We start from the raw sequence: 25,591 nt of genomic DNA, 5'->3' as shown, positions 1-25,591 counted from the left end.
GGGCTTTGTCAACATCCTCATTTCCCTGGTCCTGTATTTCCAGAGCCCTGTATCTGTTCTGTAAGGGCACCTAAGAAGGTGGGGGAGGTCTGGAGGGGACTCGCCTGCTGCCTCAAGCCGGGAGCTGCTTCCATTCCCTCCTGTTGTCTCTTTGGTCCCCTCCTCCTGCAGGCAGGGGATTCTCTTTGCCCCAGGCACGTTAAGGTGTGGCTCCACCAATCTATCTGTCTCCCTCACACACTCTCTGATACTCCTTAGCTTTTACCACTTCCTCCTTCAGCTCTGCAACCATGACCATCATTTACCTGGTCGCACCTGACACAGGTAAGTCTCTCTGCCGTCCTCCAGTATGAACGGCAGGTTTTCGGCACTCCCAGCAGTCGGAGACCTGGACAGCTGCATGTCTGTGTGGGATCTTTGCACCTTTCCTTGTGCAGGTGCTCAGTGCAGTACTGCAATAATCTCCCATAAGGAGGAAAAGATGCACTCCTGCCAAGTGGCTGTGAATTGTCCTAAGAAAGCTGCACAGCTGTAATAATTCCACATAAAATATTTCATATTAACATAATAAAGTCCAAGACTTCAACCAGACTTTTGACATAAAAAACACACCACGCTTTAAAAAATATTGATTTTATTTATACATCTAGCTTATTGAACAGTGGATCACTCTGACAGGAACAATCACAAGTATCTAGTTACATAGTTTCAACAGGTTCTTGGCCTGTGTAATGTTGGGTTTGCAACATTATTATGCACATATTATGGCAAAGGACAACGATTGCTGTTCAAAGCCCAGTTGAGTCCCATCTCCTTGGTCAACTTCCAAGCCCTCTTCTCCCACTGTGTGTGAGATTCTTTACTAAGAACTTGTATTCTTGAAGCCTGAACCCAGAGAACAGCCTGGAGGACTGCGTTTTCAATGCTCCATCTAAAAATTCCGTTTACCTCATGTAATTTGTTTGAAAGGCTTCAAGTTTTCAGTGCAACAGACAACCCCTACCATCCACAGCTTCTCAGAAATGTTGGACCAGACTTGTGCAAATCAGCCTAGCTCCAATAAGGGAGATGAAATTACTTATCACGACGCCCGATCTGGCCTGCCAATCCCAGCTGTCTGCCTTGAAACAACCCATCGGTGCAAGGCTTCACAGTAAGAGAAAAGCAATCCTGTCATTAACAACTCTGCAGTTTGTGCTAGCACACAGTATGGTCTAAAATCTTTGACCTGTGTGTCATGTATCTGAAGGGTACCCATAGACTTCTGCAGCATAATCACAACTTTCCAAAGGCACCCTGCACTCAGGTTGAGTCTGAAGACAAATGCCCTTGCAAGAAGGGTCCATGGCAGCTCCGGCTATCCATGGTCAGCCACATGTCTTTGCCACACAGATCAGCATAGGCAAGTGACTCAGAGAAGTCCCACACTGCAAGCTGGCCTGCACTAAGATGTATAGTAGGCCTCTGTATTTTTTGTGCCCGAACAATATGAACGTGGCACCAATGTTGCCTCCTAAGAACTGTGGTCTGACATTCACGCTTAGGACTACTGAGCAGACCTGCTCCAAAAGTATCTTTGGATCTGGCACCTCATGGTTTCTTTAAACCCAGTCCTACAACCCTGTTTGAGTCACAGGTGGTCATGAAGTCACAGCTCATCAAGGGATCAGAGCTTCAGCTAGCAGCCACAAGGGCATGATACAGTCCTTGCCTGCTACAGGTGCTGAGAGCTGCCAAATGAGAGTGAGCTGCCTTCTACCTCTTTTCTCACACACATTAACTGGGATGACGCCAGACAGGCTAAAAGTCACTCATAAAGATGTAAAGGGTGCTACTGATAAGGAGTCCTAGGGAAGCTGGATGCCCAGAATCCATCAGAGCGCCCTCATAAAATCCCAGTCATCATGTGCAGAATACCTTTTACTCCACTCTTCCCCTCCGTCTCTCCCCTCCAAGAAACAATTCCCTCTCCTCACACTCCGTCCCACTGTCCTGTGCAGAGAGCTGGAGCCATGTGCAGGGTAGATCCATCTTTGGGTATGGCTGCATCTTTGCCCCTACCAAAGGGAAGGGATTCCAGGCCAGAACATCCCTCTCTGCCCTTCACTTTTCAGTGCTAACTGGGTTTTCTCTCAGTTTCAGTACAGCACAGCATGGGCTTGTGGAGCTTGAGAAGCAACAGAGGTTTTTGTCACAATGGTGCAATGGGAGAAGACTTCAGAGCATTTTCTGGGAATGCTGCATACAATTACATTACATTTTCAGAACTATTACATTTTCTGGCTATTGTGCCTTATAAATCATATGAAAGACTATGAGCAGTGCTATTTCAGTGAAACTCTCCACAGCCACTGAAACTAAGTCACTGCCTCCTTTACAGCAGGCAAGGGACTCACACATTCACAACAAGAACTGACTGTACACACGTTAAAGCAAGACACTTCATAGATAAATGAGAAATACCTCTGGTTTGGGTTCACCCCTTAGATATCAGATATTGTGCATGAACAGGATGATTATTACTTTATACCTATGTGAAATGTCTACCATTTATCTGAGTTGTGAAAACACACTTTTAAAAAGCACAGTAATCCAGGGCCAAAAGACAGGCAGACAAATGGACAGACTATGGCCACTTTTTCAGCTCTCTAGAGAAAGCTATTTGCTCTTCAAAGGACTGACCTTATGCATTTGCCAGGACTGGATACTCCACTTGAAAAAAAAAAATTAAAATAAGTGACCATAAAAGAGTCTTTTGGAGGTGACCTGTGTCCATTGTGGTTCCCACAGGACTCGGTGCTTGTCTGGGGTTTTTGACGAACATTTCATAAATTGCTGCAATTTAGCCCCTGGAAACTGAATCCTGTGTTATTGATGAGACACACTTGAATCCCGAATGGGATTCTCCCCACCTCCTCCCTCAACCCCCTGTTCACATCTAGCTTCAGTTTCCCAGAATTAAGAGTGTTAATCCCTTTAAAAGAAACAGCAAGAGTACCACAAAACAAGGAAATCAGTTTCCTGCCCCTAAATGCATTTCCTGCACACAGGGAAACCACCAACTCTGCAGTAAGAAGATGCAACAACCTCTTTTACAGCATCTTGACATGATAGCCTTGCAGCATCCAGAATCCAGCCTAGCAAGGAAAAAAAAAAAAAAAGTGTTACAAAAATGCCCAAGACAAATGTGTTAGTTTGCATGGATTGCAGGCAAGACATGCCAACCTAAGAATTTGTTTCTTAATGAGAATATTTGAAGGGACCGAATTTGAGATATCTTGTATATTTAACTACAGATGGCTACAATGGAAAGTGCTTCTTTTCTTTGCACAGCTTGACTTCTAGTGGGATTTGATTCATGGAGGATTTATTCTTACAGCTGCTGGGGATCATAAGCATCTCTTCTTGTATTAAATGAAATACGCATATTAGAAGTTGCTAAGTTTGCCAGGAGGCATTGCAGTGCTGTGCTGCTCCAAAGACGGAGGCCCAACATCTGACCTTTACTGTGACTGGGACTTTGTTACATTCCCGTAGCCATTTTCTTCATGTCTAATTTTAAGTCCTTTTAAGACAGATCTATGTTAACAATTTGGCATATAAGTCTCTTCCTCCATGCCAGGGTCAGGAAAGTCTATGAGAGAAAGACAGGTTATTCTATTATTCATTTATTTTTTTAATCAGACCTGAAACAATTTATTGAGGCAACAAATGAAAAACATGTTGGGCCTGCAAGGACTTTTCTTCATTGAGAGACTTCTCCATTGTCGTACTTTGATGCAGCCCATTCTAGCTGCAGAGGATCATCTGTCCTGGTGACACAGGAAACCCAAAGGGCTATTTATGAGTTATTAAAAATATCTGCAGTCCTCCACAACAAGAGAAAAAAAAAGGGGCAGACAGAAGTGTTGGGAATAAATGTGGCACCAGGGCCTTCCTAAATTGGTAGAAGGCTGTTACAATCTGAAAAGTCACCTAACAGTTTCTCATAATGCAAGCAATGCTTACATTTCTTTTCTCTTTGCATGACAACAGTGCAAAGCCTCAATTCTGCTACAGGCCTAACATGCCCTTAGAAGTTACCTATTGCATTTTTTCTTTACACAGGATGACTGGCATATTCCTATGATACATGGTTATGATGTGATTAAATTAATAAGTTTAGGACTCCTGAGTTCTAAACAAAACTCTGAGGTCCAGACTTGATTTAATTGTGTGAGTAGTTGATCGGGTTAGTCATGAGCTTAAAGAAATTAAACAAGATACAGCACTGCCTCACATGAGAATGGTAAGTTTTAGATTGACTGAGTGAATCAAAATATTCAGGGAAATTCCCAATACTCCATCGTCCTTCCTCAAATTAAATCTCCAGTTTAATCCCACACACTGCTGGACATATGCAGCCTGGACTTCTCTCCCTGGGGGCAGTCTGGAACTTGCTGTTGAATTCTGACATTAACAGATAAAAGGACATTGTTGGATTTAATGTCCTTGATGACATTGTGCAAAGACTATATTGGTTTGCTCCAGAAAATGGCTCATGTGGCCAAGTCTGACCTCTGTTCTCTTCTACATGCTGAAGTCCAGAGTAGCAAGGCTAAGTCCTTGTCCTCAGCTGCCACCAAGCCCTGGAGACACATAAAACATAGAGTACACTGAATTTCTCCACATGCTTATGGCAAATGACAATGTCACTCTGATTGTCTTATGCTTCAGGCTCCCCCAGCACATACCACCAGCCCGTACCTCACGACACATATTTAAAACCTCAAGCAAGAAGTCAAGATCTGAGCATGTCTGGCAGGCTGTGCTCCACACCTACTGTGCTGCTGACTACTGCTTTCTCTCCCATCACACCAGAGGGGAAAAGCCACTGGTGGTTAATTGCTTCCTCTTACAAAACAGCTCAGGGGTGAGGGCACTCATCCAGAATACCAGACACCTTTTTTCTATGCTTTCCTCTGCTGCAATTGCCTCCAAATAAGGCCCCAAAGCTCCAGGCATTAGCATTTGGGCCACCAGGTGCTCCCAGAGCTGCCTGTTCACAATGACTTCACGAAGTATTATGATTTCAAGCTCCACTGGCAAAATGACAAAACAAGATCTGCCAGGCGGCTGATGCAAAAAAATTCACTCAGGAAAGAAGGAAGGGCCAAAGAGCAGGAGGTCTCATTCCCTGCCCCAGGAAGTTCTCTGGAGCCATACTTTGTGTTCTGCATCATCAATCCTACATCCCATGAAGCTTCAGGAGCAAGCAGAGCATCCTGCTGCACCCCTAAACCAGCCTCCCCTGATGCCTGGTGTTGAGGGAACTCTCCTAGCAGCGTGGGTCCTGCTCACTGCACAAAAAGAACCTGCCTTCTCACTCGTGCCTTCAAAGAGCCAATTCATGCTCAGCTTAAAAAAAAAAAAAAGGATGTCTCTGTCTGTTGTCAGAAGTTTCTGGCCCGTGAGTCCTTATTCTGCACAGCCACGGTCTAAAGCGTCGTGAACGCTTCGAAAGACTCATGACACACTCCAGTTCTAGGTAACTCCAATAGCAAAGGAAACTGCATAAATACTGAAAAGCCAGCAGCAGGCCCCTCTCCTCATGGAAATGAAGCCCTCAGGGCCACACTCCCCTCTGCCACAAGCTGCCAAGGCCAAGGTATCGCATATCCAAGCACTGCCCCGTCCAGTGCCTCCAGGGCCCGCAGGATGGCACTGTGCCACCCCGCAAACTCCTCACTGGCCTTTGCTGGCATTGCTTGACAGCAACAGTCAGTATTAGGCAGACTTTTTCACATCACAAATGTTTCCTTTGCGTTTTCAGGCTTTCCAGAATTCAGCATAATTCTAAGGATTTTCCCATGCTGGCACAGCAGCTGATCCTGTGTGTCTTTGCTCAGGAAGTTCACCACCTGCTTTTTGTGGGTATTTCACTTGAACAGACAACAGAAAGCTACTGAACTTAACCCCACAAAGGGTTAGCCTCTCAGCTACACAGCAGCCTCCAGAGCAACTGCTTCTTTTTGCTGCTGAGAAATTGTATTTGGTAAGCCTGAAACTAATTAATAATAACTATTCCTCATGACACGCTTCATATGTTCAAAGTACTGTACAAAACCAAATTCAGTTAGGAGTCTTGCTAATTGCCACATCATTTGCACTCTACTTAAGATCACTGAAACAGCTTAGTAACCTACTGCTATCAAACATGGGATTGAAAAAAGCTCAAGCCTTCACATGCACACGCATAGACACACTTCACATAAATGTCCCAGCTCAATTGATACAGCATCACAGTTTCATGACCTCCTCCCATTTATGGGTCAAAGATGGAGCCAAACCACAGATATTAAAATTTGGGCTATGCATCAGGTTTCAAAGCCTACTCAAAGGTGTTTGAGGATCCTAAGACAGAGTTTAGATTTTTTTCTCTAGACTCATAGAATATACCTTTAAGACAAATATTCCAGGAGAACTGCAGAGTCAATTACTTTAAATTAAAATTAAAAAAAATAAATGCTTGCCCATATTAAAATTTTTAAGAGGATCACCAAGGTCAATTATTTCAGCTTAATGTTACTTAGAAGATAAGTTACTTGAGTTTTACTCGAGTCTAACCTTCCTTATCAGCTTTGACTTCAGTTGCTAGCCCTTGGTAAAGCCTTAGTGTTTTATTTCATTGTTGTTTTCAGTGCTTTTTTTGCAGTATGTATATACCCAAGAAACCAGCTCACAAATTTGCAACAAAATATTAGAGCTGGATCTACAGAGGCAAAACCAACAGTTGCTAAAGACAACATGCTGCTGGGGACAGCAAAACAGCCATCATCCTGCAGCCTGCTCTGCTGATACTCAAGCCCTGGGGAAGCCCAAGGCGTAACTCTGGCCTCACAGATGCAGCAATATTTAATTTTGCCTGTACAGCTGAGACATATCAGGCTTGCACAGTAAAACATTAATAAACTGAAAGTAACCACATTAATTTCTAGGCAAGTTGCTTTGCTTTGCTGAAGTAAGGGAGTTACAAGAAAGCACCAGGAAAGAAACCATTGCTTTAGTGGACTCCACACGTGGAGGTATGTCTGAAGGTGGCACGCTGCAGGGCTTACACTCAAGGGATCACCAGAGTAACAGTCACCTGGAGACAAGGAGTGTGCTCAAAAACAGCGACGTAAATACAAGCAGCAAGTTTATTTACAGCTCGCCAGTCCCTAAGAAGTGGGTGATTTGGGCTCTAAGGTTTTTCTGCTCCTGTCGCTCTTTCACCCTCAAGCACTAATCCAGCTCAGAGCAAGAGGCAAGATTTTCAAATGTGCTTGCTGCTCATCCCATTCTGTTTCACTGAAATCACTAGAAAAAATTCACAATGGCCACAGTGTGGTTAGTCTTTAACAGGCATTTTAAAAATGCTATCTTCTACCAAACTTCTGGGAGTGAGATTTATAGTATCTTCTGAGTGCCTGGCTGTTTAAGTATTTATACTCCCAGTGTAGTCACCTGAAGACCAAGTAGTCAGGTTTACTACTGTTGCTAGAAAGAACAAGGAAACACTAACAGAGCAACGTTACTGAAGCAAGTAAAGAGAGTCAGCATCCCATTTATCCTGTTTTCAGCTGTCTAAATAGTGATGGCCTTTATGGACGTGAAATCAGAAACAGGGTTACAGAGAAGCTGACTGAAGGTCCCACAGCAGCCAGCTGCCTCAGCTGCAAATCTAAGTCCAACTTCCCAGCCCTACCTCACACCATCTGCTTGTGTCTCCATGTAGGAAAAAGGGTCATTTGTATTATCTGAAGAAAAATTAGTTTATGAATTATTACACTGTTCCTTATAACTGATAAACACTCAACTGCATGCTGAGGAGAGAAAGACTTTTCTTTCTCCAATTAAGGAAATCGAGGCATAGGAAAAATGTTAGATCCATACCAGATTCAGACCCAGAACGTGCCTGTGAGCATCCACCTGTCCCCAGACTGGTATGTTGCTGCAGCAGATCTGATGGTCAAAATTCAAAAACATTCAAATGGGAATTTCAGTTATGCTTCACAACATTGCAGTTTCAGGATAACAAGCCTCATTTCCTAACTATATGGAAAACTGACCAGCTGAAAAACTAAAGACTTCTAAAACATTCTGTACCACCCTGCCTAGCTGGCAGTAGAAGAAAATCATGCTGATGTATGAAAACCAGCTAAGAATTTGGCTCCACTTGCCTGAAATCAACTCTGTGCATCAGTAGGCGTGTTCAAATATTTCAGCCATCAAGAAAACTCTTACTCCATCATGGTGGGCATGAAGACATGACAATGGGTCCTCTGCAAAAATGCAACTGACCCAAGCATCTAAGTAAAAACACTATTGGACAGGAAGAATTTTGCAAGAGGATTCATCTGGGCCTTTTTGCATATGCTTGCTCCTGAATTGCCAATATATAACTAAATATAAACCATATAAACCACGAGGAGACATAATGGCTGTTCTATATATCCTAATGTTCCTCTGAAAGACCACAAAGGAACAAAAACTAGCAAAACATGCAGGAAGATTAGCTCTTAACAATGCCAGTGAAAATCTGTAAAAAACTTCTCTTGCCAGATCTAAAGTGCAGATTTGACTGCTCAGTAGCAGTGAGCTGCCAGCATCCAAATCACTCTTATGCTCAGAGACCTAACACAAATCTAGGAGAGAGATGGTGAACTCCTCCCATCTCCAGCACATTTTCTTCTGCTGCTTTAATGCCTTGGTCCCTGATAGCAGTTCAAGGGGTGAAAAAAGAAAAACCTGCATAAATTTACTTCTTTTGGACTAGCTGTGAGAAGTTGATGTCAGTCTCTTATCTCCATGGCACATTCAGTGGGCTTTTAGTTTACCTTGCTGTAAGTCAGCTCTGGGCTTTGTCAGGTAGAAATATTCTGTATGCCTTTAATTATAAGGCAGCCTGCAAGGGAACCAAGAGCCAGGAATAAGGGGGTTGCTCTGAGTATTTTGTGCCTGAGCCTGAAAAAGAGGAATCAGGATCAGCGTGGCCAAATCACTGGCCCAAAGCCAACAAAGAGGTAGCGAACCCCAGGACTTGTAAGCATTTCGATATTCCATGAAGCCCATGCCATTCCATGAGTCTCATGAGGACCAATGTTGGTCTGTGTTTGTTTGCTCCAAATTAGGACTTATGACACAGCATGGTGTCCTTAGGGAGTAGGAGTCTCCGGCTGCATCTGGTACCGTACAGATATTAGGTAAGAGATGGAGCACACCCGGAAAGATCTGCCTGTCTAAATGATTTAGGAAAAAGGAACAACTGAACAGTGTAATACAGTCCTGTTTTACTGCCAAGGCACTAAGATTTGTGAGACATCCAAAGGTCAAGAGACAGAACTGAGGGCTCTCCCTTTGACTCCAAGTCCAGTATTTCATCACCAGCCTTTATGAGCTTCAGACCCTGGATATAGGAGAGGAAGCCTGGAGAAGGGAAGACTCTCCACTAGTCAATGAAGAGTGGGTCAGAGACCAGTTATGTAAATTGTGCACAAGTCCATGAGATGCACCCAAGAGTGTTGAGGGAGGTGGCTGACGTTATTGCCCTACCACTCTCCATCATTTTCAAAAGATCACTGCAAACAGGAGAGGAAGGCAAACGTCACTCCAGTCTTCAAAAAGAGCAAGAAGGAAGATCCAGGAAATTACAGACCAGTCAGACTCACTTCCATCCCTAGAAAAATGATGGAGTGGCTCATTTTGGAGGTCATCTCTAAGCACATGGAAGAGAAGAAGGTTATCAGGAGTAGTCAGCATGGATTTACCAAGGGGTATCATGCTTGACTAATCTGATAGCCTTCTATGATGTTGTGACTGAATGGATAGATGCAGCGAGAGCAGTGGATGTTGTCTACCTTGACCATGGCAAGGCTTTTTTGATACAGTCTCCCATAACATCCTTGTGAGCAAGCTCAGAATACGTGGCATAAAAGAATGGACAGTGAGATGGATTGAGAACTGGCTACACAATAAAGCCTGAAGAGAGGTGATCAATGGTGCAGAGTCCAGCTGGAGACCTGTAACTAGTGGAGTCCTTCAGGGATCAGTGCTGGGTCCAGTCCTGATCAACATCTTTATCAAGGACCTTGATGATGGGACAGAGTGTCTTCTCAGCAAGTTTGCTGATGACACGAAGCTGGGAGGATTGGCTGATTCACCTGAAGGCTGTGCAGCCATTCAGGGAGATTTGGATGGGCTGGAGAGCTGGGCAAAGAGGAACCTAATGAGGTTCAACAAGAGCAATTGCAGAGTCCTGCACCTGGGAAGGAACAACAAAATGCACCAGTACAGGTTAGGAGGTGATCTGCTAGAGAGCAGCTCCATGGAGAAGAACCTTGGAGTCCTGGTAGACAACAAGTTATCTATGGGAACAACAATGTGCCCTTGTGGCCAAGAAGGCCAATGGTATCTTGGGGTGCATTAGGAGGAGAGTGTCCAGCAGATCAAGGGAGGTTCTCCTCCCCCTCTACTCAGCCCTGGTGAGACCTCACTTGGAGCATTGTGTCCAGTTCTGGGCTCCCCAGTTCAAGAGGGACAGGGAGTCTTGAGAGAGTCCAATGAAGGGCTACGAGGATGATTAAGAGACTGGAACACCTGCCTTATGAGGAAGGGCTGAGAGACCTGGGGCTTTTCAGTCTGCAGAGAAGACTGAGGGGGATCTAATTAAGTCTATAAATACATGAGGTCTGGGCTTCAGGAAGGCAGGGCCAACCTCTTTTCACTTGTGCCCTGTGACAGGACAAGGGACAATGGATTCAAACTCGAGTACAGGAAGTTCCACCTCAACATGAGGAAGAACTTCTTTCCTGTGAGGGTGACAGAGCCCTGGAACAGGCTCCCCAGAGAGGCTGTGGAGTCTCCTTCTCTGGAGACTTTCAAGACCTGTCTGGATGCCTTTCTAGTGATCTGCCCTAGTTGTGTGTGGCTTTTTGGTCCTGCTCTGGCAGGGGTGTTGGACTCGATGATATTTGGACGTCCCTTCCAACCCCTAATATTCTGTGATTCTGTGATTACAAGCTCTTCCTTATTAAGTGGCCTCTTAACCAACGAAAAACCATATGCAAACTTTAGATGCATCTTGGCATATGTTGGCCTCTTCTCCCAAGTGAATAACAATAGGACAAGAGGAAATGGCCTGAAGTTGTGCCAGTTGTACCAGTTGTGCCTGTTCGGTTGGTTTTTAACTCCTGGGTGGACAGTTGGACTCAGTGATCTTAGAAGTCTTTTACAACTGTGAGAAGTCCCTGCGTGTGTGATTCTGAACCTATGCCAGAGCCAGATGTACCAGTGGGTGTTTTTTCTGCTATGTGGGTTACATGATTGGAGAATGGAGGATGGAGAGGGAAGCTGCATCAGTCTCCAAAGCCCATCACAGCTACCCTACAGTTGCAGCTGGCTTCATCAGTGCATATTCAGGCATCTTCTATGGAAATGTTGATTAATGGTTACTACACAAAGAAGAGCTCACTTCTCATCTTCTCTGAAATACACTTAGGTAAGTGTTAAAGGCAGATCACAAATCTGCACAGTTGTTTTTTTTTAAAGAGCCAAAGACAAAGGTAAGTAAAGAGGCAAGCTACAGCATACTCAAAATAGTACCTTCTACTTACACTCTTTTTCCCAGAAAATTATCACTAGTAATGTTTGGTTTATTTGATTTGGGTTCTTTTTTGGTTGGTTGGTTTTGTTGTTGTGGGGTTTTTTTGTTCTTTGGGTTTTTTTCAGGGGGTGTTCATTTATTTTTTTTTCCTATTACATACTCTGTGAATAAAAATTAATCAGCGATGACATATTCTAGCAAGTCAGACTGCATTGTAGAAGCAATCTGGACTTATTCAACAACTTTTTTACATGTGAATCTTTTCCAGTTGTGGAAAAGTACAACTGGCATGTCTCAGCAATAGCCAAAGCACTGGAACGTCCCTTCTGCCACTACCCATACCTGTTGTAGTATCCATACCATTCAGTATGTCATTTCAACTGTTTTGGAGCATCATAGTACCACCTAACTAAATTCAAGGGACTGTTGGAGCTTAAACTGGAGTCACACTACTAATAATCAGGAACAACCCGTGGCTACCATTATATTGCCTGGAAAAAAGTATATTTAAAAATAAACTCTCCTAAACTAAGGACAACCTCTCCCTTCAAAAAACCAAACCAAACCAAAAAACCCCAACAAAACAAACAATGAATCCATGTTACATCTTCCATTATAGAGCAAAGTAAAAAAGACATAAATGCAAAATTTTGCATTTTACCAGGTTTACATACATATCCTTACAAAAAAATTAATTAAAAGTATAAACATTCAGAACATTAAGAAAATCATCACACATGCTACGGAATTTCTCAAATGTGCATCTTCTAAAGAATATAAAAATCAGATTAAATAAAACTCCTCTCGCAAACATTGCTGATTTTGAGGAAGCGGCATCTTTTTGATGGAAATATGTCCTACTGAAATGTTTGCAACCCACTGTAGAAAACTGTACTAGCTAATCAGATATTTTTACATGCCCTTTGGGCATGCAGTGGTAGGATGAGGGGTAATGGTTTTAAGCTGGAAGAGGGTAGATTTAGATTAGATATTATGAAGAAATTCTTTAGTGTGAGGGTGGTGAGACACTGGAACAAGTTGCCCACAGGAGTTGTGGATGCCCCATCCCTGGAAGTGTTCAAGAGCAGGTCAGATGGGGCTTCAAGCAACCTGGTCTAGTGGGAGGTGTCCCTGTCCATGGCAAGGGAAGTGGAACTGGATGATCCTTAAGGTCCCTTCCAACCCAAACCATTCTATGATTCTATGATTGGATAATAGATTAATGGACAAGTAATACTGAATACCCCTCAAAATGTTTCTGAAAGACACTGTGCCATCTCCAAGGACAGACTACAAACATCAATTGCTTTGGGGGTATTATTTAATGAGCATGAAAGTCCACAGTCTACAGTTCTAAAAGAAATGTTCCTGCCAGTACTATTTCTGAAGTATTAAAATTGCAGCATAATTCAGAGCTTGAGATACATACGTTTGTGGCACTTATCTAAAGACAAATTACAATGATGAAGTAGACATTCTAAGTTTGGCCATTTGACGCCAAATGAGACCAATGGGTCTACTCTGTACCATTCTACTTTATGACTTTATGATGAAGTGGGATTCAAACACAGAGCAAGTCTGTTTCTCCATCAGTGACAAGGGAGCTTGCGCATAGAACTTCTTACTGTTCAATGATAGCACTACTCTCAAAAAATATACACCCCTTATGAGAATGCAGGTGTTGACGGAGGAAGATCTAAAACGGAAGCTGGAAAGGACAAATAGGATCAGAACTTGGTGACAAATTAAGAGCACTTTATTGTTTCATACACTAGAGTATTCTTGAGCTTTTTCCTCTGCAATGTAAAGTCCAAAAAAAGAGTATGGGTAAATACTATTTATGCATAAATAAACCAGATTGGCTTCAAGATTCACAATGAACGCATCTCCCATGCTGCTTACATATTGTCATTAATCAATACAATTCACTTGCAGATTTGCTCCTGCACTCTTTACCTGTCCTCCCTTGCAAAGTCCCTACCTCCTTGCTAAAAGACATGGCTGCCTGGGCCAAGAAGATGAAGATTTGTTCTGTAGCACTAAAGAAGGAGTCATGGGTTCTGCTTATTTAGACTCTTGCTTTCCCTCCACTCTCCACAGCTAATTATGCCTTATTCTGTTCCCACCATAAAATCAAAATTTAATAATGCTCTCTCCCCACTGGAAAATTCTTCAGCCTCTGAAGCAGTGTTTACAGTTTTAACCATGTAAGCCCTTTGACCAGCTTTGTGCTCTGTGTTTGTGTGTGTTTGTGCTCTGTGATTGCTGCAGTAGGATCCTCACTGCCAGTATATTACATGTCTCAAGATCACTGCCCTGTACACAACAGCAGCGCTGGGCCATCTTGTCCAGACTGTGCTTTTACCAAGAAAGGTTGGACCAAATGATCCTTGAAGTCCCTTCTTACCTAGTATTCTATGATTCTACGATATAACAACAGCAAGTTAAGAAGCACATACATATATATGTTGATGGTAGTTTCCTCCACCCATTTCAAACTGAACTGAGCTCAGAAACAGTTGTGACACTGGGTTCACAGTTCAAATGAAACTCATTGTCTCGCTATATTTTTTATGATTCCTTTCAAAGTTTGCTTACTGCCAGAACTCAAGAAATTATGCCAAGCACCTGAGAAAAGCCCTTAGGACAACTTATGGACAACCAGATTTCTGTGCACCATCCTGCTAATGTCATGGATAAAGCTCTAGTGGCGTTCATATTCATAAGCTTTCATAATGTGCATGGTCATTAATGAAATTTCCTTTGCTTTTTCTTTTTTTTTCTACTCAGAGGAGAAAAAGCAGAGCAATCTCAAAGTTAAAGAGCAGAACTAGCTAGCCAAGATACAGACACAAATAACAAGATTATGGTTTCCTCACAGAAGTGAACAAAGATCAGCAACAAGCTCAAAGGCTCGAGGACAAAGTAGAAGGACTAGTTTTTTCTTGGTGCTTTTCTGACTTGGAGCTGCATGAATGGGTGAAGCTCCCACCTTGGTGGTCTATTCTATGTGCTAAGCTTCAAAGGATATTTTTGTCACTTTTCCACAGTAAGAAATGAATTAAAAGAGGTAACAGAGGAAATGTGAAGCTTTATTCTGTCTCTGTCAGAACAGTGCCTGGAATAGGAAATTATTCTGCCAACCTCTCAACAAAAGTTTTTGAAGATCATGAATTGCTGTTGATTTCTCTGCCCCAGAGACCCAGACTGAGCTGCATCAGAGCTGGCTAAGGCTTTTCTCAAAATTAGGCACAATGCACTGTTTCAGTGATCCCAGGAAACTCACAGTAGTGAGGAATTATCAGAGACTCCAGGAAGAAAGAAGGTCAGTGAAGAGACTGAGATCTGCATAGGGAGAAAGGACCAGATGAGGTCAGCAGAGGTTCCAGGTTGTGGGGAAGAGAAGTGAACAGAGACTGCTGTTTTTTTAAAGGGCATGAACTTCCCCTCTGTCTCCAGAATAGCTCCTGGAGTGACCTGGTATCCGCTGCCCCATCCTATCCCACTCCCAGGGCTTCTTTCTCTTCCCCCAGTACCATAGAGAAAAAACATCTCCCAGGACTCACAGCTCCTCCCCTAGTTCTCCCTCCTACCCACACACCCCAAGTATTACATAATCAAATCACCAGGATTTGGCATTTTGTAGCTAAATGGGTAGGTACAGTAAGACAAAGGAGCTGGAAGACACAAGAAATGAGGGAAGATCTAACAGCTTCTCATCAATTCAGCATCTCAAATACATCCTACATGCAGGAGAGGATTCTAGTAGACAAAGTCACTGAAATCAGGCTATTTCTATTACACGTAACTACTTCCATATTCTCCCTTTCATAAATTTAAAGAAGTCTATCTGAAAAAAAAAAGAAAAAAAAGTCTTTTGCCTTCATTTCTCCTATTCAACCTGGAATGAGCTTTCATTTCTCCTTCTTTGTTATATTAGAAATCACCTTCTTCTTTCCAAAGTAAATATACTGATAGCCACTTTATGCTCTAAGTTCAAACACCAGCACTGCCTTTTACCTTAAGCGGCTCTTACCTCTTTTGGCTACTCTGCCCCCAGCAGTTTTGTAACTATAGGTCTTGTTGACCTTTTGCTGGCCTAGAAAAGTCAGGCTCTTCCACCTTCCTCTTGCAAAGCAGTTTCCATTCACCTGATCATTCTTCCTGTTCTTCCATGCATCCTTCCTGACCAAATTTAGGTCACCATAAATGTGCACAGCATGCCAGAGGAGGCGTTACAGAATTAACCCTTCCCAGGTCGTATTGAATGTGCTTCTTCTGAGATTTTTAAAGACTTTCACCTGCAGTTTTTATGGCTGCGTTACTCTGGAGGTCTATCTTACCCAACTGATCAGCTTGCCACCAAAATCCCTATAAAAAACGTTAATTTGTGTACTATTTAATATCTTTCCATTTCTTTAAGTAAATTATTCAGTCACCCAGTTCTGTGTCCTAATCCATCCTCTTGATGATGACACTTAAGTTGTTTCAGAGATAAACTTCATCATCTCAGCTCAAACAATTCCAGGACTAATCCTTGAGGAACTCCTTTAAGAACCTCCCTCCTGTCCCACACAGCTTATTTACTCTGTACTGTATTGACTCCATTTCTTCCATTCACCCTCATCTGCTCCAACTCAAGTGGTATTTTTCTATACAGCTTGCTCATGGCTTCTAAGGGAAGTTTTTTGTCTGGTTTCAGGGACAGCATCACTGAAATCAGCAGAGTTAGAGCAAGAAAGAAGTTTCCCAATTCATTGAAACTGGGTATTCCCTGAAAAGGGAGACTGGAGACAGTAGATCTACAGCCAACCTGTCAGGACTGTGACTACTTTCACACTGCCATAATAGAAAAAAAACCAACAAACTATAGGAGAGGAAAAGTTTGTCTCCACGTTTACTTCCACTACCCTTCTGTTATATTACTTAAGAATTGCAATTGCATTTCTTTATCCTAAAAACTCTTGTCTCCTTGGAAAACATAACCAAGCAAGAGGACGCTGATGGAAATTGGAATGGGAAAGCAGTCGAGAATATAGAGCCAGCATCTACTCCATTCAACATGGGAAATCTAGTGACCATGCATGTCCCACACCAGCCTGACTTTTGCTCCAGCCAGGCACATGGGTGTGATGTCATAGACACAAAAGAGCTCAGCATGACACAGCAGACCTTCCCCTCATGGTACAGTAATGGTGCACCTCCCTGAGAGCACCACAGCACATAAGCAAACAAGACTGTGGTCCAATTCTGCTTTCACCAGGGATAAATTTGGAGTCACTTCACTGACGTCAGTGGAGTTATTCCAGAATTGCACCAGTCTAAAAGAGGGCAGCATCTGCTTCCTCAAAATGGATGCCATCAAGCTAATTGCAAACAACAGATGCATCAACGAAAAGCAAGAGGAGACAGTAATGTTCCAGTTTTCTTGTAAAATACCATTTAATTTCTCTCCAGAGAATACAAGAGAATAAACCAAGAAGTACTCTAAAAGCTGAATTGGTGTAAAATTGCATACAATCATTTAGATGAATGGACCAATGTGTATCTACAACACCTAGAGAGATCTATTCTACACATCTGCCTTTACAGCACTCTTCTTTGCACCTGATTGTTCTCTCACAGTTACTTAAATTAGACGTCATAACATTTATAACCTTAAGGATACATTCATCTCACCTCAGGTAGAAAGCAAAATCAAGACCACAGTTTTATTTAAACAAGCTATGGCTACAACACAAATTAAATTTGGTAATTTAATTGGTAAATTCAGTAATTTAATTGGTCCACTTGTGATTGATAGCACTCTTTGACTAAGGGTCTTCCAAACTCTACACTGAGGTAACATATTTATATGCCACATGTAAAAGTGGCATTCAGTGGCACCTAGGGACATAGTTTAGAAGTGGACTTTGACAGTATTAGCTTTACAGTTGGACTCTATGATCCCAAAGGTCTTTTCCAGCCTAAATGATCCTGTGTTCACCGAGTGAAATTGAAGCCAATGAAGGACTTATTGAACTTGCAATGATATTTGGAAGACAAAGGTTCCCCATGAGTCTTGTCTCTAATGAACAAATAACGTGGCTTCAGCATTTTAGGGCGACCATGGAAGGTGGTGTGATTTAGGGTGACCAGAGAAGCACCTTCCCTCCTGTAAATCCTTTCACTAAGAAAAATCATACAGAGGAATGTTCAATCTATTGCTTCACTCTTTCTTAATTTGCGCTACATGCTCCATGGATATTTCCTGGGGTGAATGTTTATCAATGAACATTTCTGCTTTAGGAGTGTAAAACCCACACTAATCATAGTTACTTGTTTCCTAAAGCATAAAACTATGCTATAGAATTTAAGATCTGCCAGCCAACGGGCTCCAGACAGACTTCCCTGGAGCAAGTGAAAACCCAGTTAGGCAAGGTATATAGAATTGTCATGTCCTAAGAACATTAGCTACAGTAGGTATCAGTGTTGCTGCAGTACACGTCTGCTTTCTGACCAAAAAAAACCCCACAAAAAACCACAAACAAACAAAACCACAAACATTCTTCTGGATTTATCTCCCCCACTAGGGTCTTGCCTTATTTAGGAAGTGGCCCTGCAGAAGGAAAGCTCCTTCTGGTAATTAACAAGCAATTTCATCACCAGCTGTCTTTGGTGGCAGCTAAGGACACTCCCCATTCACTGGCAATTGTTCATTTTAACAGAGGATTAAGTCTTTTCATCTTGCAAGCACCTGCTCCCCTCCTTACCTTTATGCATAGAGCAGAGACTGCAAATCAGGGATTTGACAGTAAACCTGCTGATTGTATGTCTACAAGTATCTTCAGATTAGGATTTGTGTAGTGTGAGCTCCTAAGAGCAAAGATGAAGAGCTCAGACTGTGCTTTCTGTTACAGCACTGTAAATAGAACTATCTTGTGCTTACAGGGCTGCAGCTGAGGGTAGAATCTCTTTTAGTCTTAAACTTCCCTATGAATTTGTCAGTACATTTCCATAATTTAGAAGACAAAAAAGAAGTAGAATGCTGCTGCTCTTATTTTTGTCAATATAAACTTAAAGAGAAGCTTTATTTTGCTGAATTTGGTGGACTTACTTGCACTCAAGATAGATGAGAGCTTCTGGGAAAGCTGTGGTTAACTGCTGCTGTAATCTGCAGATCTTTCCCTGATGTAAACAGGACCTCAAGAGAAGAACAAACAAAAAAAAAAGCATTTTAACAAATAGTGAAAATAGTGACAAATAGTCAAAACAATAGTTTTGACTTGATGCAGAAGATTGAAGTTTAAGCCTAATATAAACCAAGGTAGTTGTACTCCGTGGAGTTTTGCCAACTTGAATCAGCAGATGGTGAAGATCTAGCTCATACTATATTTCTGTAGTTTATAACTGTCTTTTTTCACCTAGAAACAGATTCTCCCTTTAGGCTGCAAAGCTTAATTAGGAAACCCTTCCTTGTTAATAGCAAGAAGTGCATTGTTGTTAATTTCACAGAAGAAAAAGAAACCTTACCTTCTTGTGCTATAGCAGCAGCCACTGGTGCTGTTTGTCCCTTTGCTTTTAGTGTTGATGCTCTTCTCTCCATCCAGTATGAAGATACTTCAGTCCTTACCTTGTCCCTTGCTGCCCTGAATTTCCCTTATACTCATTCTTCTTTATCCCCAAAGGGATCTCTCTATGCTGGAGAGCCTAGGAGAGAACACCAAGTCCAGTCACTGTCACCCCCACAGCTGCTCTAGCAGTGAATTTTTATCCATGAAAACTGGATCCAGAACAGGGCCCAAACAGAAAATTGCTCACAAATCCCAAATGGCAACACTTTCCAAACAGGAGCAGAGTAGGAATTTCATCTTGGAGGTAAGGGCAGAACTCCACCAGTAATGTAGACTTTGAAATATCGCAAAACAGCTCTTCATGCTTTTGATGCTTACAGTGGCTGATGAGTTGTGGATAAAAGAAGGTGTCCTCAGTACAATTCTTCCTTATTTCCTTCCCTACCTCCAAACAAGATGACTTCTGCCCTCTCCTGTTTTGGTGCAAAACATCCTGTGGGAAAATTATCTGAGAAACTGATTATCACAGAACAACCAAGGGGTCAGGAAGGAGCAAGAGTCTCTTCCACAGAAAAACTATTTTCTAGTGAGATTGTCAAAAAAAAGGAGTTCCTGTTTTTTCTAATGCAATGCTTTAACTTGTATTCCTGGTCATTGGGCACCCAGATGACTCTCTACATTCACAGGCCAGTTGCCCCTCAGCTCCTTGACTGTGAGTGCTCGGATTGTCTTTCACACACTCCCCACCTCCCTGTATGCAAGAATATAGGGACGACATTTTTTCCCAATCTCCTGGATTGTGCTCTCTGCTTTCAAATTATGGTAACTGTCTGAAATTGGACAGGACAGTTGTACATGGTATAAGGTGATGGAATTATCTTCAGTAAGAAAACAGGTGTAAAGGTAAGGTACTAATATCTGAGAGCTGAAAATATTCAACGAGTGCTTTTGCTAGTAGTCAAAGTCACAGGCTGGAGAGAAACAGTCTGGGACGTTGTTATGGAAACAGGTCCCTGGAGGTGCCTACTTGGCTTCACAAGGATGTGCTCTGCCTTCAAAAGGAAACAGCTGAACAGACAGACAGATTTGTATTTCAAACATCCAAGAGTGAGTGATAAGAGCTGAACACCTGAGGTAAGATTTTTGAAAGCATCTCTGTGATTTGGCAACATGAGCCCTCTGTAAAGTCAATGGCATGGGTGCCACTGGGGCACTTGAATCACTTGAAAGAAATTCAAAGGCTCCTTAATAAAAATGTCAGATTCCAGAGGTTCTTTAATACAGTATTTTTGGTAACCGGGACTTGACTATCTTGCTTTTCAGGAGATGCTTAGAGAAGGAGTTGCATGCCCAAATGGAAGTCCCTAGGTTATTTTCCAGTCTTCTATTGGCTTTCTGAATTTCGTTTAGCTCTTACACAGAAAACCCAGGGAGCAAATGCCACTCCCACTTCACACATTTTCATTTGCACTCTCTTCTCAGAACTGAAAATTGTGGGTTGCAAAAAAACTGCACCAAGCTGTCTGTTTGCAACAAAGTTTCCTCTTTGTTTGGTATATGCGTGTGAATGCATGCAGGTCTGTGTGCAGACAACACTCTAGCTAGAAACTTGCTGCTGAATTTCACCTGAGAGCAGGAAATCTCTTTAGAAGAGCATCTTTACAGGACACACTGGGATTATGCTGCCAGTAATTTGTTTCACATTTTTCTTCTCCGTGCCCAGCCGTCTGTCACACTGGTTGGGAGAACAACCTGTTCTGAGCAGGAAGGGCTCCTGCCTGGCAGGGGCAACAGGGTCAGGCCCAAGGAAAGAAGCAAGAACGGGAATTTTCTGACGTAGGCTCAGTGTGCCTCACGCTGCCTCCTGAACTTGTGCTTAACCTGAGTTTTTTATATCCTACTTTGGGAAAACTTTCATCACCTGATACAGTTAGGCATAAAATAAACCAACACGGGCTTTCTGCTAGGAGACAGCAGCAACCTAGAAACATTTCTCTTAAATAGCAGGTTCTTTTGCTGGTTTCTAGTGCATCTATCAAAGCAACCAAAAAAATGGAAGAAGAGTCACTGTCTTGCATTCACAGAAAATATTTCATTCTAGTGACCCTGAAACACAACTAAGAACAGCAACAGCACTCTACTAAAGTAAATCAATGTCTGAGACAACTTTTAACACAAAAGCAACAGAGATGCCACTATGTTGATCCTTCCTCAGTTCCACTTATTCACCAGGATTTCCCACCAGCTGCTTTCATGCTTCAAAGGATTCAGAATGGCTCTCACCACCCAGACCTTCACAGACCTTTGTCTCAGTCCTGACAAACCAAAGAGGAACCAGGCACCTATGTATTCAGGCAAACTCCTCTCAGCTATACATCCCTCCTCACCTCATCACCCTTGGGTCTCTCTGACTGACCTGCAGAAACAGAGACAACTAGCATTTTGCTACTGATTTCAGTGAGAGAAAGAGAACAGAGAGGATTTAGTATAATGCGTGTGTGCCAACCCCAAGGGAGATCCCTGCACATTACAAACCTTTGAGGAGACAACAGGACTCTGGAGAAATACAGCAGTTAGGATTTACACAAACAACTTCTACTGTATGATCACAGCCCAGATGGAGAGAGGCTACAATAAAAAGCACTCTAGGCATGGGGCCAGATCTCAAGACAATGAGAAACAAGCAGAGTAGCAAAGATGCAAACAGATCCCCCCTCACAAGCAGTACTATAGCCAGTTCTGACTATATGCCTTTAGCATTCTTAGCCTCACGGTTGAAAAGTATAAGATATGTACTTACACATAAAGTGTATTCTATATATTTTGCATCTTGATATTATGTCTGGTTTATGTATTACATTTGTCACATGCAATATGTAGTACATTCTAATATGCATATCATTCAGTATGACACAAGGCATTAATGGCTGCCTTTGCTTTCATACACGTGCACACATGTGATTGCAAAACATACACTTAAGATCTAAAACAAGAAAGATTTCTCCGTGCAGGAAAACTTGTCAATCAAATCTCAGAGCATCCATTTCCCTTTCTCACCCACTGGCAGCACTTGAAACATTTTGAAGTTAGATGTAAGGCAGAGCTGATTAAAAAGGGAAATCTGGGAAGTAAAATGTGCATCTCAAGGTGTGAATATCTGATCTCTTGGCAAACCTGGTACTGCAGGCCAAGCTATGCACTTTGCATTACTGCATAAGATGCTCTCATAAAACCTAGTGCTCGCAAAAGACGTTGCTGTGCCTCCTACCCATGAAATACCAAGAACTGGCTACTTCAGTAATACAACAAAAGCACCTCTTCAAGGCTAGCTGTTTCTGTCCTTATTTGAAAGGTCAAGGGTATGCTGTTGGGTCTGTGCAGATGGTTTAGGGAATTTTGTATCCATGTCAATCTAAATCTCATATGTTGACACACTTACCCTGGGGCAATTTATGCCTGGCAGTGCAGTCTTCAGACAGTGCAAGTGCAGCTGCCTGTAGTCAGGGGTTTTTAGCAACGTTAACAAAATACCAACATGCAAACTTCCCTCAACTATAAACACTTCAATAAAAACACAGCGGAGTCAATTGCTCTCACATGCCTGAATACAGAACTGAATATCTGAAGCATAAAGTACGTCTCATTAAACACTATTGTGTGAAGATAAACTGCAGAGATAATGAATTTGCTCAAACATGCCTTGCATCAGAAGGCACTTACCACTATGAAGATTAAATTGGTACTATAAAAGCCAATTAACATCAGGGTACTGATATAAACAAGGCTGAAATAAGCTCAAAACACAGATAATCTTCACCAAGGCTTTTGACTTCTATAAGCCTGTTTTTGATAAATGGTAATACAGTCACAAGTAGCGAAGAACTTTTCAGTCTATGCACCTCTTTTGAAACACAAACCAAGCAGATCTTTAGCATGCCAAGGGTTGCAAAGAAGGCAGGCGTTTGCTTTGCTGACTTTCCCCTACAGCTGCAAACTCACTGTGATGCTGGCTACAGCATTTCCATTATTCAAAGGCAATGGCATGGCAGGCATGACTGATCCCACAGCTAAGGGCGCTTTGATGGCAGAGGAACTAAGGGCACAGCTTGAGCCAGATGTTTACAGCCCCTTTAACTCTTTACTCCCTGCTGAATCCTCCCGCTGAAGTAGTGGCAAGGGCTTCTCTACTAGTGGAATAGAAAGGCTAGGTTTCAGAGCAAATATTGGATTAAAGCAGTCTTCAAAGACAGAAAAAAAAATCATGAGGGAGTAGGGGATAACAGCTACCACTCCACAGATTAAAGCAAGAACATTTCTGGCTGCATATGGTAATGAGAAACAGCAAATCTGGACAGAAGAGCCCATTATCACCACAATTCTGTTTACGGTATCACGATTCACAGTGTGGCACATAAATGCTGAACAGATCCAGCTGCTAGTAGGAAGAGGGCTGTGCAGCAGCCTGCAGCTCTGTGTTTGGAACCAGGACTGGTCACACCTCTGTCAGCATTTTCTTCTCCTTATAACCCTGGCTGTTGGGAGGAATGAAGTTGGAATATTTCATGGACTCCAGGTCTTCTGCTTCCAGGAATTCAGATTTGCTGAGAGACTGATTACTGTCCCCCTTCTTGGGCTCCGAGAAGGGTGATTGCTGCTGGCCGCAGGTGACGTGGGTGTATTGGCACTGCTCTTCATGGTCAGTCTCTCGGTGGTAGAAGTAGTTGAAGTTGGACACGATGACAGGGACAGGAAGAGCAATGGTGAGAACTCCTGCGATGGCACACAAGGACCCCACAATCTTGCCACCAATTGTCATGGGGTACATGTCCCCATAGCCCACAGTGGTCATGGACACCACTGCCCACCAGAAAGCATCAGGGATGCTAGTGAACAGGGAGTCGGGGTCATCAGTCTCTGCAAAGTAGACAGCACTGGAGAACAGGATCACCCCGATGAAGAGGAAGAATATGAGGAGGCCCAGCTCCCTCATGCTGGCCTGGAGAGTCTTCCCTAAGATCTGTAGCCCCTTGGAGTGCCTGGAGAGCTTGAAGATCCTGAAGACCCTGACCAGGCGGATGACTCTGAGGATGGCCAGGGACATGGCTTGCTGCTGGCCCCCGTTGTTGCTGCTGCTCCCAGGCTGCTGCTTCTGCTGCTGCTGCTGGGCCAGCTCGGTGCCCAGGGTGATGAAGTAAGGGATGATGGCCACGATATCGATGATGTTCATGATGTTGCGGGAGAACTCAGGCTTGCTGGGGCAGGCGAAGAAGCGGACAAGGAGCTCAAAGGAGAACCAGATGATGCACAGGGTCTCAATAAGGAAGAAGGGGTCAGTGAAGAAGGGACCAGCACTGGTGGCAGGATGCAGAGGTGGTGGGGTCCCGCTCGGCAGCGGTGGTGGCAGCAGCAGCGTCTCGTCACCGTGCGGCACTGCCTCCCCGAAGCTGGGCTGGGCACCCTTGGGCTCCTGGCGAAACTCAGGCAGGGTCTCCAGGCAGAAGATGACGATGGAGATGAGGATGACCAGCACAGAGACGATGGCGATGGCCCGGGCTGGCCCGGAGCTCTCAGGGTACTCAAAGAGCAGCCAGACCTGGCGCTGGAAGTGGTGCTGGGGCAGGGGCTTCTCCTCCTCTTGAATGAAGCCCTCGTCCTCTCGGAAGGTCTCGATGGCCTCCTGGCCCAGCTGGTAGAAGCGGATCTCCTCCAGGAAGATGTCGAGGGGCACATGGACCGGCCGGCGGAGCCTCCCCCCGGACTGGTAGTAGTAGAGGATGGCGTCGAAGCTGGGCCGGTTCCGGTCGAAGAAGTACTCGTTGCGGAGCGGGTCGAAGTAGCGCACCCGGCGGCTGGGATCCCCGAGAAGCGTGTCGGGGAAGATGGAGAGGGTCCGCAGCTGCGTCTCGAACCGCAGCCCGGAGATGTTGATCACCAGCCGCTCGCTGCTGCAGCAGCTGCCGCCGCTCCGCTCCTCGCCAGCCGCCTCCGCCTCGCCCCCGCCGCCCGCCCGCGGGGCAGCCAGCGCCAGCGGCTCCTCCGCCCGCATCCTGCCCGCTCTGCCCCGCCGCTGCCGCCGCCCGCACCGCCTCGCCCCCTCGCCCTCAGCGCCCCGGCACCCGCCAGCCCCGCGCCCCGCCTGTTGCGCCTCGGGGCGGCCACGCTCGCCCGGCGGCTCCGGCCCCGGCCCCGGCTCCGGGCTGCTCTGCCCCACGGCGGGGCAGCCTGCTCCTGCACCGAGCGCCCAGCTCTGCCCTTCTCGCCGCGCTCGCACACACAGACAGGCAGACGCACAGACACGGGAAGCGGGCAAGGAGGAGAGGGAGGTGCAGGAGCACACAGGCACAGAGGGAGGTACTCGCAGGCACACACAGACGCGCGCGGAGACACGCACCCTTGAGCAGAGACACGCGTTGAT

The 25,591-nt window shown here is 44.1% G+C and overlaps 1 protein-coding gene across 2 annotated transcripts; it reads right to left on the bottom strand.

The window, feature by feature from the left end:
- Positions 1 to 617: 617 nt before the first annotated feature.
- On the bottom strand, positions 618 to 25,222 carry KCNA6 (potassium voltage-gated channel subfamily A member 6). Of its 2 annotated transcripts, XM_051634372.1 has the most exons (4): positions 19,136 to 25,222; positions 18,720 to 18,806; positions 4,558 to 4,628; positions 618 to 3,137 (listed from the first exon to the last, which is right to left on the bottom strand). In XM_051634372.1, the coding sequence occupies exon 1, from the start codon at positions 25,220 to 25,222 to the stop codon at positions 23,669 to 23,671; it is 1,554 nt and encodes a 517-aa protein (XP_051490332.1). In that variant the 3' UTR covers positions 618 to 3,137; positions 4,558 to 4,628; positions 18,720 to 18,806; positions 19,136 to 23,668. The 2 variants fall into 2 exon arrangements, with proteins under 2 accessions (XP_051490332.1, XP_051490325.1); XM_051634365.1 differs by lacking the exon at positions 4,558 to 4,628.
- Between the last annotated feature and the right edge of the window lie 369 nt (positions 25,223 to 25,591).

This window comes from Apus apus, chromosome 1 (assembly GCF_020740795.1).
Source record: "Apus apus isolate bApuApu2 chromosome 1, bApuApu2.pri.cur, whole genome shotgun sequence".
In the NCBI taxonomy this organism is placed as follows: Eukaryota; Metazoa; Chordata; class Aves; order Apodiformes; family Apodidae; genus Apus; species Apus apus.
The sequence above is the reverse complement of the archived record's forward strand: the minus strand, read 5'-3'. Positions and strand labels throughout refer to the sequence as shown.